The 18549-nt window shown below is 39.8% G+C and overlaps 1 protein-coding gene across 4 annotated transcripts in view; it reads right to left on the bottom strand.

The window, feature by feature from the left end:
• The window catches only part of CCDC88A (coiled-coil and HOOK domain protein 88A), a 123548-nt gene extending 113078 nt beyond the window's left edge, over positions 1-10470 (bottom strand). For all 4 annotated transcript variants that reach the window (XM_007465664.1, XM_007465666.1, XM_007465665.1 and 1 more), the window contains exons 1-2: positions 9984-10470; positions 9784-9884 (exon numbers count right to left, since the gene is read on the bottom strand). In XM_007465664.1, coding sequence (XP_007465726.1) covers positions 9784-9884; positions 9984-10046 — 164 coding nt within the window. In that variant the 5' untranslated portion in view covers positions 10047-10470. The remainder of the gene's footprint in view (positions 1-9783; positions 9885-9983) is intronic.
• Between the last annotated feature and the right edge of the window lie 8079 nt (positions 10471-18549).

Genomic DNA, 18549 nt, shown 5'->3' with positions numbered 1-18549 from the left:
TTTTGCGGTATGTGGGCCTCTCACTGTTGTGGCCTCTCCCATTGCGGAGCACAGGCTCCGGATGCGCAGGCCCAACGGCCATGGCTCACGGGCCTAGCCGCTCCGCGGCATGTGGGATCCTCCCGGACCGGGGCACAAACCCGCGTCCCCTGCATCGGCAGGCGGACTCCAACCACTGCGCCACCAGGGAAGCCCTTGTGCTCATCTTTTAACTGACTCCCTTTGTGATTTCCTTCCAGCAGCCTTGTGAAACTGTCCACTTTCCTCAAACCTCCAGCCTTTCAATGTTGCAGTTTCCTACGATATGTCATTGGCCCTCTTGTGTTTTTTTTTTTTGACACCTATGTCATTAGTTTCTATTACAAACTTAAAAGCTAATTCCCATATCTCTATCTCTATTCTAAACCTTTCTCCTCTAAGCACCAGACCTATGTATATCCACCTGCCCAAAAGATATTTCTCACTGCTCACCAGACATTCCAAAATAAACTCAAAATTATTTTCTACATTTCCCCTCCCTTCAACTTTTCATAATGCCTTACTTAAAAAGACACTACCATCCATTCTTCACCCAAGTAAAAAACTTGATAATCATCTTAGACACACCCCTCTCTTGTGCTCCATACCAAACTTGTAACCAAGTCCCATGTCAGCATTCTCTCTCTTCCATATCCTTTCTACATCAGTATGGTCTCTATCTCTGTTCTGGACCTCATCAGCACCAACATCAGTCCTTCTAAAATGCAAATGCTATCTGTTTCAATTCCTCCAATGTTCTGTAGCCTATATTACTGTTTTTCAAGCTGGAGTAAAGTAGTGAGTGACAGCTTTTAAAGAAACGAATTATCAAGAATCTCTGAGGATGTGTCCATAGACATCCTAAGAGTCAAAGACCACTGTCTGAAAAAATGGCTTAAGAAACTAATCTTTGTCTATGAAAAAAAAATCTTTCAATTGTGAATTATCACTGCAGAAGAAATTTATTATTATTACCCCTTGAAGAAGAATTTAAATTACTGACATGAAAACACAAACATTAAAATTCCTGGGGACTTCCCTGGTGGGAGGGACTTCCCTGGTGGCGCAGTGGTTAAGAATCCGCCTGTCAATGCAAGGGACATGGGTTCGATCCCTGGTCCGGGAAGATCCCACATGCTGTGGAGTAACTAAGCCTGTGCACCACAACTACTGAGGCTGTGCTCTAGAGCCCACCAGCCACAACTATTGAAGCCCGTGCGCCTAGAGCCCGTGCTCTGTAACAAGAGGAGCCACTGCAAAGAGAAGCCCACGCACCACAACAAAGAGTAGCCCCCGCTTGCCACAACTAGAGAAAGCCTGTGTGCAGCAACAAAGACCCAACACAGCCAAAAATAAAAAATATTTAAAAAATAAAAATTCCTAAAAACTCCCAAGAACACCTGTGGACCCAATTAAAGAAACACTAGTTAAGATGGTTAATTTTATATGTTAACTTGGCTGGACCACAGTGCCCAGATATTCGGTCAAATGTTATTCTGGATGTTCTGTGAAGGTGTTTTCTGGACAAGATTAACATTTAAATCAACGAATTTTAAGTAAAGTGGATTACCCTCCATAATGTGGATGGGCCTTATCCAACCATTTGAAGGTCTTAATGGAACAAAGACTGACCTTCTGCTAGAAAACTGCCTTTGAACTCAGTGCATTTCTTCCCTGAGTTCACGCAGGCCCACTCCATTAGATTTTGGACTAAGCCTCCACAATCTCATGAGCCAATTCTTTAAAATAAATCTAACTCACTCTGCCTCTCTCTCTCTACACACACACACACATCTTGTTGGTTCTGTTTCCCTGGAGGGGACCTGAATGAATATACATCTCCACAGGGAAAAACTCAATCTTCCAACATGGTATCTTAAGGACAGCTTCCCACTCTCCACCTCTTCAAATTCATTTCCCATGTGCAAAAAGCATACAATCTCTGCTTTGGCCATATAAAATATCCTACAGTTCCCGATTCCTCCATTTTTATTCACATTTTCATGCTTCTCTTCATGCTATTTTCTTTACTTAAAATGTCCTTCCTCCTACTCCCACTATTTGTGACCGCTATTCACCCGATTGCTCCTACTCAACTTTCATGTCCCAATTCAAATGTTTTCTCCTCCAAGAAGTCTTTCCACCATGTAAATAAACACCTCTCTCTTTGTGCCAACACTGTACCAAGAACATAATCCCACTACATAGCACATACGTCACACTGCAATTTGTTTACAAGCTTGTCTCCCTTACTAGTGGGCAAAGACCATGTCTTACTCGGCATCACATCCCCAGCACCTAGCAGACAGTTTGTCATATAGACTTTGTTGTGTAGTAAGCACTCAGAAAGTATTAAATGAATGAACTGATCTTTGAATGAGCCAGCCCTTCATCCTTCTCACTAAGTACTGTATCTATAGGTCCTGGCAAAAGAGATCTCTGCCCTGAGCCCCACTCTGGCCTTCCTCAGGATATGCCCCTCACTACTGGGCAAGAAGTCCATGGAAACAAGAGGACATACCCATACAATCCCCCTTCTTGATGACACTCCATTTACTGGAACTATGGAATTTCTTGTTTAAATACCTCTAACCCAATTTCAGGACCTGCGCAGGCCTCTTTCCCAGATCTGTCCTTGGGATGGACTATGCTACAGATGTGTACATCCTTGGGCCAAGGAGCAGCTGTTTGGAGTAGGGAGTACAAGAGCCTGGACCTCAGGCATGCATGCAAGATGTCCACAGGCATGCACAGAGGACCTCTTTGTGGTGCCAGACAGAGCCAGGGATGGGGACAGGAGGTTGGGATCCACTTCTTCTGATACAAAACTGTGACTTTATGAATTCTAAATTCCACAAATTCTTTATTTGAATTTTAACTGTAAGGCTGTGGACAAAAATCTAATGTTGAACATCATCAAGAAAGTTACAGGAAACCAAACTGAAGGCTCTGTATATTCTAAGACCATACAAAACCACGGACTATGACATTGTTCTTACCACCTCACCTCAGCGAGACATAACATAGGTGGGGAAAAGATCCAATGAAGGTAATTAAAATAAATAAGGGGACAGAGGGAAAACAAAAGAAAGAAGGAGAAATAGAAGACAAACTAAAATGGAAAACAAACTAAATTCTACAATACTAAAACTAGAGAGTATCCTCAGAATTTTGAAAATTAACAGAATTATAAAACATCTTCATTCATTCTTTTGACATTTACTGAAAACTTATGACGTACCAAATCTATGCTAGGTACTGGTGATACATGCCAGACACTATTCTAAGTGCTGGTGATCCATAACATAAAATCTCTAGCCTCCAAATGCTAACTCTCTAGTAATAATACCACTTTAACAATTTAGTAAAGGTAGATAAGGGATCACAGGGGAGAGAGCAATTAACGCTGCCAAGGGACTTCACAGGGTATTAAAGGATGAGGAAGAATTTGCTAGGCAAAAAAAGGGGAAAGGACAGTCTAGGGGAAAATAATTATTTTAATAGAAATAAAAGATATCAACAGCTAACATTTATTGAGCACTTGCTATATGCTAAGCATTGTGCACAAATCATTCTATTTGATTCTTATAATAACCCTGTGATTCTCTTTTTATCCTGTTTATAAATGAGAAAATTGAGAAGTGAGATGATACCAATAGAGATCATACAAAACCAAGCTGTGAAAGATCATGACTTGCTTGAGGAAACATAAATATCAATAGGTAGGTATGATATAGCACAGGATAATAATAATGACAAAAACCAGCACTGGGGATACAGTGGTCAACAAAACAGAAAACAGATACTTTCCCTGCCTTAGTAGAGATTATGTCTACTCCAGGAAGGAAACATTATCTCCCATCTTAGAGAGGTGGGAACTGAGATTTAGAGATGACAAGTAAATTGTTTAAGGTCACACACCGTGTGTGTGTGTGTGTGTGTGTGTGTGTGTGTGTGTGTGTGTGTGAGAATGAAACCAACTCCATCTAATTCAAAGCCCAAATTCATTCCACTTTACCACACAGCCTCTCTATTATTCATTCATTCAAGATAAGTGTATCAAGAACCTACCATGTGTCAAGCACTGTGTTTGGAACAGAGAGATAAAACATAAAGTCCTTGGCTTCAAGAAATTCACCGGTTAGTCAGTAGAGTCTAGCTAACCAAGAACTGCTATTACCAAGGTATATATAGGGTCCTACAGAAGCACAAGGAGGAGTACTACGCCTAGGATGAGCCAGGGAACGGCAGCAAAGTTAAAGAAAGCAATAGTAAGAAGGTGAAAGAGGGTTCTAAGGAAGGGAAGAGTGTCTAGAAAGGCACTGAGACATATGAGAACACAGCTTGTCTTTGGGAACTCTAAGTTTGCTCAATATTAGGCTATGCACTGAGGATTGGTACCATGCAAAGATGAAAATAGAGAATTAGGGAGCAGCCAGACCTCAAAGGAGTCTAGACACTCAAGTAATGAGTTTACTCTGAGGGCAGAAGAAAGCTACTGAGCCATCTTAAAGGTAGGAGTGACATGACAAAATCTGTGTTTTAGAAAATTTCATGTGATCACAGATGAGGAGACAACCTGAAGGGGGGCAAGCCAAAGGTTAAGAAAATCAGTCAGTGGCTACTGCATTAATCCCAAAGTCAGGGACACATCTGAGAAATGTTTGTGAGGTAAATCACAAAACCTGGTAGTAAGACAGCAACTCTAATTACATCATGAGTGTGTTATTAAAGAAGCAAAACAGGGACTTTCCTGGCAGTCCAGTGATTAAGACTCTGGGCTTGCAATGCAGAGGGCGCAGATTCGATCCCTGGCTGGGGATCTAAGATCCCACATGCCGCGTGGCGTGGCAAAAAAAAAAAAAAAAAAAGCGAAACAAAACTAAACAAAAATTGTATGAGAGGGCTTCCCTGGTGGCGCAGTGGTTGAGAGTCTGCCTGCCGATGCGGGGAACATGGGTTCGTGCCCCGGTCCTGCAAGATCCCACATGCCGCGGAGCGGCTAGGCCCGTGAGTCATGGCCGCTGAGCCTGCGCGTCCGGAGCCTGTGCTCCGCAACAGAAGAGGCCACGACGGTGAGAGGCCCGAGTACCGCAAAAAAAAAAAATTGTATTAGAGAGACCATACCAAAATTCAGAGTTAATGCCATACCTGGTAAGACAACTTATATATTTTATAAGTCACTTTGGGGTTATTATAGTCATAAAGTTGGCACAATCTATTTTTGAATCTTAAGTATTGATAGAATGAAGGAAGATTTCTCAGTCAACTTCCTCTATTAAATGGCTCCTTTGGGTACACTTTATGAAGCTGTTTCTCAGGAAACACTTAAGCAGAAGTTGGATGACCATGAGTCATATAAGAATGATTTTCATAGATGATTTCTAAAGTACCTTCAAATTCAAGATTCTAAAAGAAGAAATGCCATAACAAGTATATCACAATTACTACATTATTCAAGTAGAGATTTCTGTAGCTATCTAATGGGGTTGAATCATAGAAAGTAATTCCAAATATTGTTCTGATACTATTAACAATTTTTCCGTACTTAAAACTATAACATATCCATATTTTCAACTGCTTAGGTAATATGACTAGGATTATGAAATCAACTACAATGTCACAAATTCCTTAAAAATTCACAGCAAGTAATATTCTACATTGGTTGCAAAACTGCATGACATCTCAAACAGGAAAATGATTATTTCCACTTCACTGTCACCAAGCCCTATGTCTGATAACTAGCACTGTGGAAAAAAGATTTCGTTTGGTTGAAGTAGGAAAATGCCCTGCAGCATGCAGAAGAGCTGGCCCATCTCTAAATAGCTTCCTCTTCCCATTAGTTAAAGAGAACTGATGCCATGTCACAAGCTCTTACAGAGATTCTTTGATTCAGGAGCTACTCAATGAAATCCAGGATTCATCTCTGAATACACTGAATCCCAAATCAGTGAACAGACTCTGAAATTATAAGGCAGAGTCATAAACTGGCACGAAGAAGTCAGCTCTTTACTTTCAAATTCTAGGTCAAAAATACCAAATCCAGAGTCACTGAACTAACCAATATTCTTACTCTTAAAAAACTCTTTAGACGAAAAAAAAATTCTACCATAAGGATCCTAAACAAAATTCTAAATCTATATCTATATCTGAAAGCAGGAACACAAGACTGGCAGGGCAAAAATGTAATTAAAAGTATATAAACAGATTTCCACTTCTAGCCAACATGAAATAAAAGGAACCAAATTTACCCTCCTGCCTGAAACAACTGGGAAAAAAAAAAGACAAAACATATGAAGCATTTTTCAAAACAGTGGTCATCAGGCAACAAAGGACAGTAGATCCCTGATAAGGGGTAAACATACAAGATAAGTCCTACAATTGCCCCAGTTTATTGCCTTGAAAGAGTTTCTAGGCCACAGAACAGGAATGGGGAACCTATGCAGAGCACACACAGTGGTCTCCCTGAGTTGAGGAGACAGAACGTAGTATGGAGACAGCAAGGTGACTGTCAATATACAAAGCAGAGTACCTAAGAGAGAGCTGCTCAGAAAGATCCAGAGATCTATACAGGTTATCCCTCAAGTCTTCAGCTGAGTACTTATAAGGATATACGTGTGAGGAAACTACACATGGACAGTGAAAGAACCACCAAAAAGGATTACAGGGACACCACCCAGAGCTCACACAGGTCCAGGAATAGTTCCTGTTCCCACCAGCCAGAGTACTCAGAAGGGTTCTGCCTCAACAGTGCAACAAAGCAAAGTGGTACTGCCTAACACAACTTAAAAGCAAGATCTGAAAAGATCACTGTTTCCAAGTAACTTAACTGCATTCCAGAACAAAGCTCAAGAATATTTTTAATGGGAAACAAAAATATCCTGCACCCAACAACAAAGTAAATTTTCAAATGTCTGGCATCTAATCAAAAATTACCAGGTATGAAAAAGCAAGAAAATACAATCCATAATGAGGAAAAAAATCAATCAAAACCAATCAAGAAATGGCACAGACAGTATTAGTAAACATGAACTTTAAGCCAGTTATTATTGTATTCTACATGTTCAAGAAGCTACAGAAAAGACAAAGCATGAAATCTATACACAGGGAAGATATAAAAAAGAATGAATTTTTAGAGATAAAACTACAGTACCTGAAATGAAAAATACACTGGATGGGATTAACAGCAGATTAAACATTACAGAAAAAAAGATTAATGAATTTAGCAAGATTATCCAAAGTGAAACAGAGAAAAAAAGACTGAAAAAAAATTGAATGGTATCAGTGAACATCGAGCAGCCTGATACATATAATTGGACTTCCAAAAGGAGGAAAGGAGGCAAAGAAAGGATATATATTTAAAGAAATAATGGCCAAAATTTTTCCAAATTTGATAAAAACTACAAAACCACAGATCCAAGAAGCTCAATGAACTCCAAGCACAAGAAACATGAAGAAAAATACACATGCTGCATTTACAAATGGTTCTCTCGCTCACAAATTCTATAACCAAATGTAATCTAGAAATTGCTCAGACTGAAGCTAACTTTCAGGTTAACTTACTGGGTACAATTTCAACTGACAATTTAATAGAGTATATTAAATCAAACATTAATTTGAGCAAAGTGCTTAATAGAAATCTTAATGATTTCAAAATTAGTAAAATATAGCTTTTAAAACAATGTATTTTGTTGCCCTATTTGGTAAATAATTAGGTAATCTGTGTTGATCTTATTTTAGAAAGATAGTTTTTAAAAAGCTAAAACATACGTCTTCCTTTTTTAAATTTTCTTTTCCTTTAATTTATATAGGTCATTCAGAACAGAATTAGGACACTGAAACAACTTTTAAAGAAACTGAGAGGTGGAATTGAAAACAGAAGCAGATTTGAGGTTTGGAATGGAGCTACTCCTCCCAAAAAAACAACCTGGCAACCACTATTTTGGAACACCATTACTTTCAAAATATAGACACATATATATTTTAAGTATAAAGCTGTACCCAAAGTGGAAACAAGCTGAAGTGTCTGTTTTTAGCACCTTGGCTAACAATTTAGGATTCAAAAAATCTAAGTGTTTTTTGGAAAAAGAATCATTCAAATGAAAACCATTAAAGGGGAAAACTAAAGTAATGTATTTTCCCATTTTTGTGAGCACACCTGTTTTTTTAGGGTTCAGCATACAAATCCACAATCTTCTGTCTAAAAACAAACAAGAAAAGAGACATAGGGGAACAAGTTCTGAGTATCTACTGTAATGGCTACCCTTCCTGTCATTTGTGTTCCCTAAAATAGAAGTCAGTTTAATTATTCTACCATTTTGCTTGGGAAATAGTGGGATATTTCAAAGATTAAAGATAGTTCCATGGGAGAGCAGCCCAAAATATATTTATTATCCCTGGAAATAATTAATGTCTACATTCCCTTTTCCTTCTTTAAGAAAAAAAATATACATACACATTCAGATAACATATATTTCTTTGGGTGCCTACACAAAACACTTTTGGAAAACATGTAGTAGTATAATACTTCCCTGTAGGATCAACACATACATGAAAAATAGCACAAAAATCTCTTTGAGCATATAAACTACGAGTCTCTTTGAGTACACAGACTGGTAAGTTTACCAGTGGAACAGTTATTTATGGATTTGACTTATATCTTCTTTTAAGTAGAAAAATCTAAAAAGAAAACTAACACCAAAAAAAATACAGAATTGATCATTTACATGTTAGGTTATTAGTCTATTAACAGTAGATTTATTCTCTGGTAACAATTATTTATCAATAATGTACTAAATTCCCAAACATATAAAACATAAGAATGTCTTGAAATTGAAAGTTCCAAACTACTCTTGTAAATCAGTTTGTATTCAAGACAAATAAGGCTAAACACGCATTATTTTAAGCACAACTGTAATATTCACTACACTGATGTGCTGAGAATGCACATATACTACAATAACTATGATAAAAATGGAGCTTTGATTTCACTGATCCAGCTACCAATGATTTCGATATTCAATTGCCACCTCAAAATCACTTTCCTACTTAATTTAAACCCAATATCATGAACATAAATGACAAAGATTTGCCTACTAAATCATTAGCCACTTGTCACCAAGATTTCAACCACCTGCATTTCAAAACTAGCTCTAAGAATACCTTAAAATGATTCCCCAAATATTAATCTACTAATTCACACAATAAATCACCTAATCAGACTTTAGTTATTATATGCATTTAAAGTACTTCCTATAGCAACAGTCCTCACCAATCAGAACTGTTGTTTGAAATTCTTTCCTCTGAAATCTGTTATTACTTCACCAGTTTCAAATTTTGAGCCATTTATTTTTAGACACAAAGGTTAATAAGAAACATTTCTGCACCAAATGCACATAACTTCACAGTAAAGCCTTTTTCCCCCCTTAGGAAACTACTGTAATTCCCCTCTTCATTTTACAAAATTATCAAAGAGGATACAATGTGGTTTGGATTTCAGCACTGAAGACAATAAGTGACAATACATGATTTGCAGAATGAAAAATTAAAGTTTCACAATTTTAACATGTATAATTACTGGCTTGTGATAAATGGGCTGATAAATATAAGATTATCACTTCTTTCAAGGTCCAATTCTTAAACCACCTAAATTTTTCTCGCCAAAAAACTCAATTAGGATCTTAAAACATAAAGCCTCTAAGTTCACAGTATGCAAGTTAAAAAAAAAAAAGTTGCCTAGAAAGAAAAAAAAAAAAGAACACTTACATTTGGAGCATGACTTGGTTCAAGAACACCCCATCCACCAAAGCCACATATTCATCCAGGTTGGTCCCATTTCCTGCAGCCAGAGGTCCAAACGTTTTAACCTAGAACAGAATGATGATCATCACGACACGAACGCCCACCTCCATCTCTGCAGCCATAAATAATGCAGCAAAATATACAATAAATAACACCCCACTTACCCAAGTGACCAAGGGGCTGGTCATGAACTGCTCCAGAAGGGGAGTAAAAATCTCGTTCTCCATTTTACAGAGAATGTACTTGAAAAAAGGAACTACCACAAAAATAACCCTAGGGAATTGGTCACTAAACGTTGAAGAAGTAAGTAGAAATCAATGAAAGTCCATTTTGGCACGGGAAGAAAATCCCATCGTGGAGGGGAGAAAAACTCTCCCTCCTCAAAAAACACCCCAGAGGGAAACGAGCCGAAATCCCGAGAAGTGGCTTCGACAGCAGCCACGAGCAGCAGCCTGCCCTGGAAATGTCTGTACCGGGCGAGGAGGGGCAGAGAAAAGGCATCTGGAGGAGGAGGAGGAAGGGAGAAGGGGTTGGAGCAGCAAGACAAAAAGCCCGTCAAGGTTGCCCAGCTCCTGGAGGAGCCAGACCAGCGAGGCTGCCCCCAATGAATTAATCCCCCCGTGGGCTAAATGAAATCCCACGTTAGATACCACGTTAAGGGTTGCAAGCGGCCGTCAGGCTTTACCTCCGCGTTCCGCTCCACACGTCCCACCCACCAAAGTGGGCATGGAGCCGCTTTGACCCGCGGAGCCTCCCCTGCCCGCAGCCCCTCACCAACGACAGGCAGGGCTCGCCCCTTCCCACCGACCGCACACCATCCCTCCGTCTACCCCAAGCCTCGCCGCCTGCCCCCTTCCCCTCCCAGGGGGTGGGGGCTTGAATGTGTGTCCCTAAGCCCCCAGTTTCCCGAGCCCCGCCAGCCTTTTCAGTGCGCCTCAGGGAAGCCCTGGCACAAAATCACCGCCGCGTTACAGCCTCCTTCTCCGCCCTCTCTGGAGGAGCCAGAGTAACGGCCTCAGAACCGCATTGCCGCATCACACCCCGCTCCCCGCCGCCCAACCAGCGCCTCCAGCCCGCCGTCAAAGGGGCGCGCTGCTCCCTCCGCGCCCATATCCTTCCGCCGACTCCCCGCCCCTCCCGCGCCGCAGCCTCTGGATTGTGGGAGAAGAAAACCGCTGCATGAGCGCGCTCCCCAGCGCGCGCGCCCCCGGGCCGGCCCCGCCGCCGCCCAGATCTTGGCGGTGGGCGAGGCGTGGACGCGCGCTCCCTGCGGCTGCTTCGGTGGCCCGCGACTCGCTCGCGCCCCGGACTATTGCCAGGGCCTGGGGGGCGGGGATAGGGAAAAGAGAGGAAGGGGTCTGTTGCTCCTTTGCTCATGCCTAATTATGGTTTACTTCCTCCCCGAGTGCTTTCTTTGATGTGTGAAGGAAAGGGAACGAAATCCCTCTCTATTAAACATGAGGGATGCAGACAGCCTTTTTCGGACAGTTTGATTTGATCTGTTGAGCGTGCTTTCGCCAGCAAAACGGAGTAGGAAAACTCACTGCAGTAAATAGCAAAGGAGGGACTTGGGCCGCAAACTCGTTTGTTTGTTTGTTTTCCTTTTTGTCTTCTCCTTTAAAAAATCCAGTCCATGAAAGCATGCATGTTCTTCAAAGTTGCAAGTGAATGTAGTAGGATTTTAAATAACCAAAGCTGTCTTTCAACTTGTTGGTGTTTCCTAACTGGAGCAAACGTGATTCAGACATTGTTGTTTGACTATTTGGTGATTTAAAAAAATCCAAACAAAATCAAGAGCTACTAAGAGGAAACATTTGGAAGTCATCCAAGTTGGGTGACAAATAAACAGATTACATATTTGTCATAAATCTCAATGCTGTGCACGACTAGAACCATCAAAGTAATTTTAACAGTTCCCCAGCAAAATCAAATGTTACTCCTCATTTTGAAGGAAAATAAAAACCTTTTCCCTGGGACAGAATGACATGGCAAAACAAATTTTGAGAAAATGTAGTATTATAGTTTTACAATGTGTGCTGCTTACATTTACATCTACTTTGACTACTTATATTTTAAATTAGCAGTAGAACTGTTTTTGTCGGACTTACTCGGTGGCACAGTGGTTAAGAATCCGCCCGCCAGTGCGGGGGACACAGGTTCGAGCTCTGGTCCGGGAAGATCCCACATGCCGCAGAGCAACTAAGCCCGTGTGCCATAACTACTGAGCCTGCGCTCTAGAGCCTGCGAGCCACAACTTCTGAGCCTGCATGTCACAACTACTGAAGCCCACACGCCTAGAGCCCATGCTCCGCAACAAGAGAAGCCACAGCAATGAGAAGCCCATGCACTGCAGTGAAGAGTAACCCCCGCTCGCCACATTTAGAGAGAGTCCTCATGCAGCAACAAAGATCCAACGCAGCCAAAAATAACGAAAAAATGTTTTTATCATAGCACTGAATTAAGAACAGCACAATTTCTTAATTAGGTTGTTGAGAGCCTGGGTTCTAGAGTCTTCTGCGGGATTCAAATCCAGGCTCTGATACTTACCAGCTGTGTGAGCCTAGGCAAGTCTGTCAACCTCTCTGCACTTCACTTTCTTCATGTGTAAAGCAGAGTTAAATTAATAGAGTTAAATTAAATGGCAACCTATAGTAAGTGCTTTATAAATGTTATCGGTGTTGTTTTCATCATTATTCCCCTCAAATTAAGAATCTTGAGGAAAAACCTTGAAATGTAACCTCTTACTTCAGTTGCAGGAGAAGGACTCTTGCTTTGGAGAACAGAGACATCATCTTAATTAAAATTAGGATGCATTCATGTGGCACTTTGCTAGGTGGTATACAGAGTAGAATTTTGTATTGCCCTGGCCAGTACACAAGCCTTGGGTCATCCTGGTTGCTAGCAATTTTTTCCTTCTGCTCTTGATGACTCTTTCTTAATCACAATCCTTTATTTGGAAACACGGACAAAGAGTGAACAGGCATCAAGAAGGAAGCATTGCTTTCAGGAACAGCCCAATGCCTGACATGTCCACTTTTCTTTGTAATCCCTCAGAAGCTTCACTAAACAACATGGAAGTGTTCATTGCCTATAATGTGATTTATCTTAAGACAGACCAACCTGCATCATTCATAAATGAAAAACCCATAAAGTTTAACATCAACTGTGAGTTAAGGGCATTTTGGACAGTAATGACTGAGGGGTTAGCACAGGAGTTGTATAAGATACATTGTTTATCCTCTTTACATTTAGTAGCTAGACCTCACAGAAATCTGGATTCCCCTTTAGAGCCAGATGGCCCCAGATGCTTCCTGGTCTATCTTTAGGTTTTACATGTGCACGCGCGTGCTCGCGTGCGCGCACACACACACACACACACACACACACACACACATACTCAACAAAGAAACATGAGGAGTTAATTGTAAAAACAGGAAGCTTTAGACCAGACTGAGGTCTGGAGTAACTTATTTGAAAACCTACCAATTCACAATTCTCTAGTTTAATAGCAGCCTTAGAAATGCTTCATAATATCTCAAGAGTACAACCAGGAAACTTCTCTGTCTGGCAAAAGAGGATTGTACATTATGCACAATTTAATGGTCTTTGAATTGCAACATCCTGTAAGATTAAATCCAAAAGTTTCTTCCTATCCTCCTTTCACTTAGGAAGAGATTTCTCAAGATTTCTTCAAGGTACTTTTGTTTTGTGCTTTGTAATTATTTGTCCTGAATTCATCCCTTCTTAGAATGTTAAATTCCCCAGGAAGGGACTTCGGAAAAATCATACCCAACTGGTAAGGGTCTAAGTTATTACCTCTACTCTCTTCTATTCAGAAATTAAATGGTTGAAGTGGACCATGATCCCACTTAGGAATCACTAGAGAAAAATTCTCTCTGTGTATTATAATTGAGGCTTCCCCTGCAGGTTACACATACATAACACTACCCATATACCAAAAGCACCCATGTTTACCTCCATCTTGATTTACACTATAGGAAGTGGTAAACTCACCGTGAACCAAGCTCCTTGGTGACAAATATTTGCAAAGCTAATCACATCCATAAGCTAGTATAATAAAAATAACATAAATACAGCAGCAGAATGGCACTGTTGTTTATAATAGCCAAAAATAGAAACAACCTAAATGCCCATCAACTGATAATTTAATAAATTAAATGTGGTGTATCTACACAATGGGATATTATTTGGCAATAAAAAAGAATGAAGTGCTGACACATGCTACAACATGGATGAACCTTGAAAAACAAGTTAAAGAAGCTTATCACAAAGGACCACATATTGTATGATTCCATTTATATGAAATGTCCAGGAAAAATAAATCTATAGAGACAGAAAGTAAATTAGTTTTAGACTAGGTCTGGGGAGGTTGGGAAGAAATGGGATTCATGATTTAGGGGTGTGGGTTTCTTTTTTTTTTTTTCCATTTTATTTATTTTGGGTTTCTTTTTGAGAAAATGAAAATATTCTAAATTTGATTGTGGTGATGGATGCACAATTCTGTGAATGTACTAAAAATCATTGAACTGGGCATCTAAAACGGCTGAATTGTCGATTATTTTTCAAAAAAAGAATGGCATCTTTGCTTTATGAATATTTACAAAGAAATGCTGCACTATCAAGAAATCCAATCTCTCACAGACTTTTTTCTTTCTACAAATTTATTTATTTTACTTATTCACTCTTGGCTGTGTTGGGTCTTCATTGCTGCATGCAGGCTTTCTCTAGTTGCAGTGAGTGGGGGTCACTCTTCATTGTGGTGCACATGTTTCTCATTGAGGTGTGCGTGCTTCTCAGTGAGGTGGCTTCTCTTGTTGAGGAGCACGGGCTCTAGGCGTGCCGGCTTCAGTAGTTGTGGCACGTGGGCTCAGTAGTTGTGGCTCACGGGCTCTAGAGCGCAGGCTTAGTTGCTCCGCGGCATGTGGGATCTTCCCGAACCAGGGATTGAATCTGTGTCCCCTGAATTGGCAGGTGGACTCTTAACTGCTGCGCCACCGGGGAAGTCCCTCTCGTAGACTTTTCAAAAGGGTCTCTTCCGGGAACTGTTCTAGTTAACTAATGACCTAGAGGAAGCATTAGCTGGAGATTACCACTTGCCAGTGAATTTGAAGAACCAGAAAGACACTGAGGTCATAAAATACATGGCTTTAAAGACAGATTTTTCCCAAGTCCATATGATTTTTTTCTCAGGGAAAAGCACAGAGGAATACATAAATATCATGTAATCTTTTGTTTCTCAGACAGCATATGATGATATGTCTTCAATACCCAAACTGTTTTTCATTTGTTATTATTTTATGGAAATCTTGCAAAAAGGTGTCATAATTGTCTAAGCTTTATTGAACAGAAATTGATGTTTTATTAAAGAAATATGTCATTACAACTGACATAAAAGATTGTGTTATGCTTTTAACATAATGATATATTCAGAGGCTCTTGAGAAGTGTAAGAGTGTTTGACCTATACTCACAGGTCCACTATGTTTTGAGTTTTTACTTTATTTTGAATAGTTTTCTTATCTTCTCTCCTGGCTCTTGGTTTTTGTTGCTGAAAATATCTCTATCAAGAGTCCCCTGGCTTCCCAGGTGGCGCAGTGGTTGAGAGTCCGCCTGCCGATGCAGGGGACACGGGTTCATGCCCTGGTGCGGGAAGATCCCACATGCTGTGGAGCGGCTGGGCCCGTGAGCCATGGCCGCTGAGCCTGCACGTCCGGAGCCTGTTGCTCTGCAACAGGAGAGGCCACAACAGTGAGAAGCCCGCGTACCGCAAAAAAAAAAACCCAAAAAACAAGTCCCCATTCAGGAGTTCCCTGGTGGTGCAGTGGTTAAGAACCCGCCTGCCAATGCAGGAGACACAGGTTCCATCCCTGGTTCGGGAAGATCCCACGTGCTGCGGCGCAACTAAGCCCGTGCGCCACAACTACTCAGCCCGTGTGTCACAACTACTGAAGCCCACGCACCTAGAGTCCGTGCTCCACAACAAGAGAAGCCACCGCAATGAGCACCACAACGATGAGTAGCTCCTGCTCACCGCAACTAGAGAAAGCCCATGCGCAGCAACGAAGACCCAACGCAGACAAAAATTAATAAATAAATAGAGTTCCCATTCAAATCTGCTGTTTCTGATTTTCTATGTGCAGGAAATTCAGATTGTTAAAACAGTCTGAAAGAATTAATGATTTTTGAGTGAGGACCTGATGGGCTCTCCTATGAGTAAAGTTCATGAATTTGTGATGTGCCTAAAAGTGTCTCTTGTTGTAATGTTTTGGCTGTGGTATGACGTAAAAATATCTTGTAAGTTAATGGTCACTTATCAGGTATTTCCAGGGTATGACTGTTTTATCATGTGTTCAGTTCCTTGTATTTGTATGGTTCTTATGCTGCTGATGGAGAGATACTAAACAAATGGAAGCTTGATAAATAGAGGAGAAAATAAAAACATGTATAGAAAAGGACAAATATTATAAAATGGACTTTTAAAAGGTGGAAAAAAATCACTCTTCTATTCTGACTGTAAGCCTCTATGATCTACTCATTCACATCCTAGAGATCTTCATTAGCAATATCTATTTAAAACAGAACTTAGCCTATGTCAGAACAAATGATGGAGCATTAATAAAATAGACAAAAATTCCATGTGGCAGGCACTACCCTCACAGTGAAGGAATACAACAGAAATATAACTGATAAATTATATACCATGACACAAAAGCTTAAGACCTTCTAATAAAAGAAACACAAACTGGCTATTCTTGGGTATAATAATACCATTTTTAGGACATCATTTGACTTTGCCACACAGCAGTCCCTTTTGGGTAAACCAACAAGTAAGTTTCCACATAAGGTACCACTGGTGCTCTTAGGCTACTGAAAATAAAAGAGGGCTAAAACAAACACTTCTAATCATAGAAATAAATGTAGATCTGCTTTCATATCATTAAATACAAATTACAAATGATGAACATTACAAATGAGGAAATATGAAGGCATTTTATTTCCTTTTGTCGAATGGCAGTAGGAAGATGTATAAAAAATGCATATACAAATATGAGATTATGTATTTGATGTTCTGCTGTTTAAAAGTTAAAATTCATGCAAAACTTAAAAAAATTTTAATGTGAATATTTTTATTTCCTAGTTTTCAATCAATATATGCCAGTTGAATATTTTCTTAAAATAGTAGCTTAGAAGAGTTCTCAGACTTAATTTTATGCCGTGAATTTTGTAATCTAAAGATCTGTCTTTTGTTTCTCAAACTAAAATAGCAATATGAAATATGAAGCTAAATATATTCCATATTTTAAAAATTACCTTATTTTCTCATTATAAAAATAATACTTCTCATTGTCATATTTGGAAAAATCAACAACACAAAAAGAAGAAACAAAAAAAATCAAGCCTATAATTCTACCACTCAGAAGTTAATATATTGCCACGTGTGTTTCATATTATTTTAAAAAACTGTACCACTCTCAAAACACCACTAGGAAATATAACAATGATGAAAGTTTGAACATGTGTCCCCATTTAAATTATTCAATAAATGGAATTCAAATGAATTTTTAATAATAATATTCATCATATGTTAAGTGTGTAGAACTACCAGGTTACCAATTTTTAAAACATCAAACCCCAAATTTCCATAACCATATTTAAAACTTGGCTAATAAATCTTGCAAAAGAATGAAAATGTATTCTCTGGATTTAAAGTAAAACTGAGGTTATGAGTTCTATATTTGTCAGTGCATTCTCCCTTCCTTCATTAATCAACATTGATTGAGCTACTGTATGTGTGAGATAGCATATGGGGTATACAAAATGCAGAGAAGTATCCAAATGAGGCCAAAATAAATAAAATGACAAATACGTCTTTCAATCAATTAGTTCAAAGGTCAGCGAAGCTTTCTGTAAAAGGCCAGATTATAAATATTTTAGGCTTTGTGAGCCATAAGGTCTCTGTTGCAAGTGTTCACCTCTGCCATGGTAGCCTAAGGCAGCCATAGACTATGCATAAAGAAGTAGGTGTTGCTGCATGGTAAAACTTTACCTGCAAAAAATAAAGCTTTGGTTTGTTAGGCCACAGTTTGTCACCTCTAAACTAGCAGTCACTGCATTTATACTGGATGCAAACAAAGCAAAAAACAGGATTGAATTTTTTCCAGTCAATTCATTAACTTTATAAATAACCAACTATATTCACATATATTCTGGAAGTGCAGAAGAGTTTGTCTACAAGTTGCTTGGAAACTGAATTCTATTTTTCTAGTGCATCCGATATAGTTCAAATGGCTTTGCATCTCTTATCATGTTACCACTAGAAACTTTTCCCCAGATATAAAACTATTCTCTTGAGTATCAGTAGGAAAAAGGCAGCACCCTTGAAGTGTTTAAGAAAGGAGAATTTAATGACGGGATGAATTAGTGAGGTGTGGGGAGTTAAGTGAACCAACAGAGGGTGGCAAAGCACCCAAGGAGGAGCAATAGAGGGGAGGGCTTCTACCTCTAGGCCTGAAGGGGCAAGAGGAGGAAACTGTGTTTCTGGAACCCTGGAAGATCGTTGTCTTGGAATAGGAACCACTGGACAGGAGCTGTGTCCATAGAGAATGGAGCTACTGCCATCATCATGCTGCAGAAGAAAAAATTAGGAAAGAATATCCCAACCTCTGTCTTTCTCACTTACATTGCCGGCCAGTGCTCCTCACTGCTGAAC

Source organism: Lipotes vexillifer, unplaced genomic scaffold (genome assembly GCF_000442215.2).
Source record: "Lipotes vexillifer unplaced genomic scaffold, Lipotes_vexillifer_v1.1 scaffold77, whole genome shotgun sequence".
Taxonomy (NCBI): domain Eukaryota; kingdom Metazoa; phylum Chordata; class Mammalia; order Artiodactyla; family Lipotidae; genus Lipotes; species Lipotes vexillifer.
This window is presented reverse-complemented; position numbering and strand designations above follow the sequence as displayed.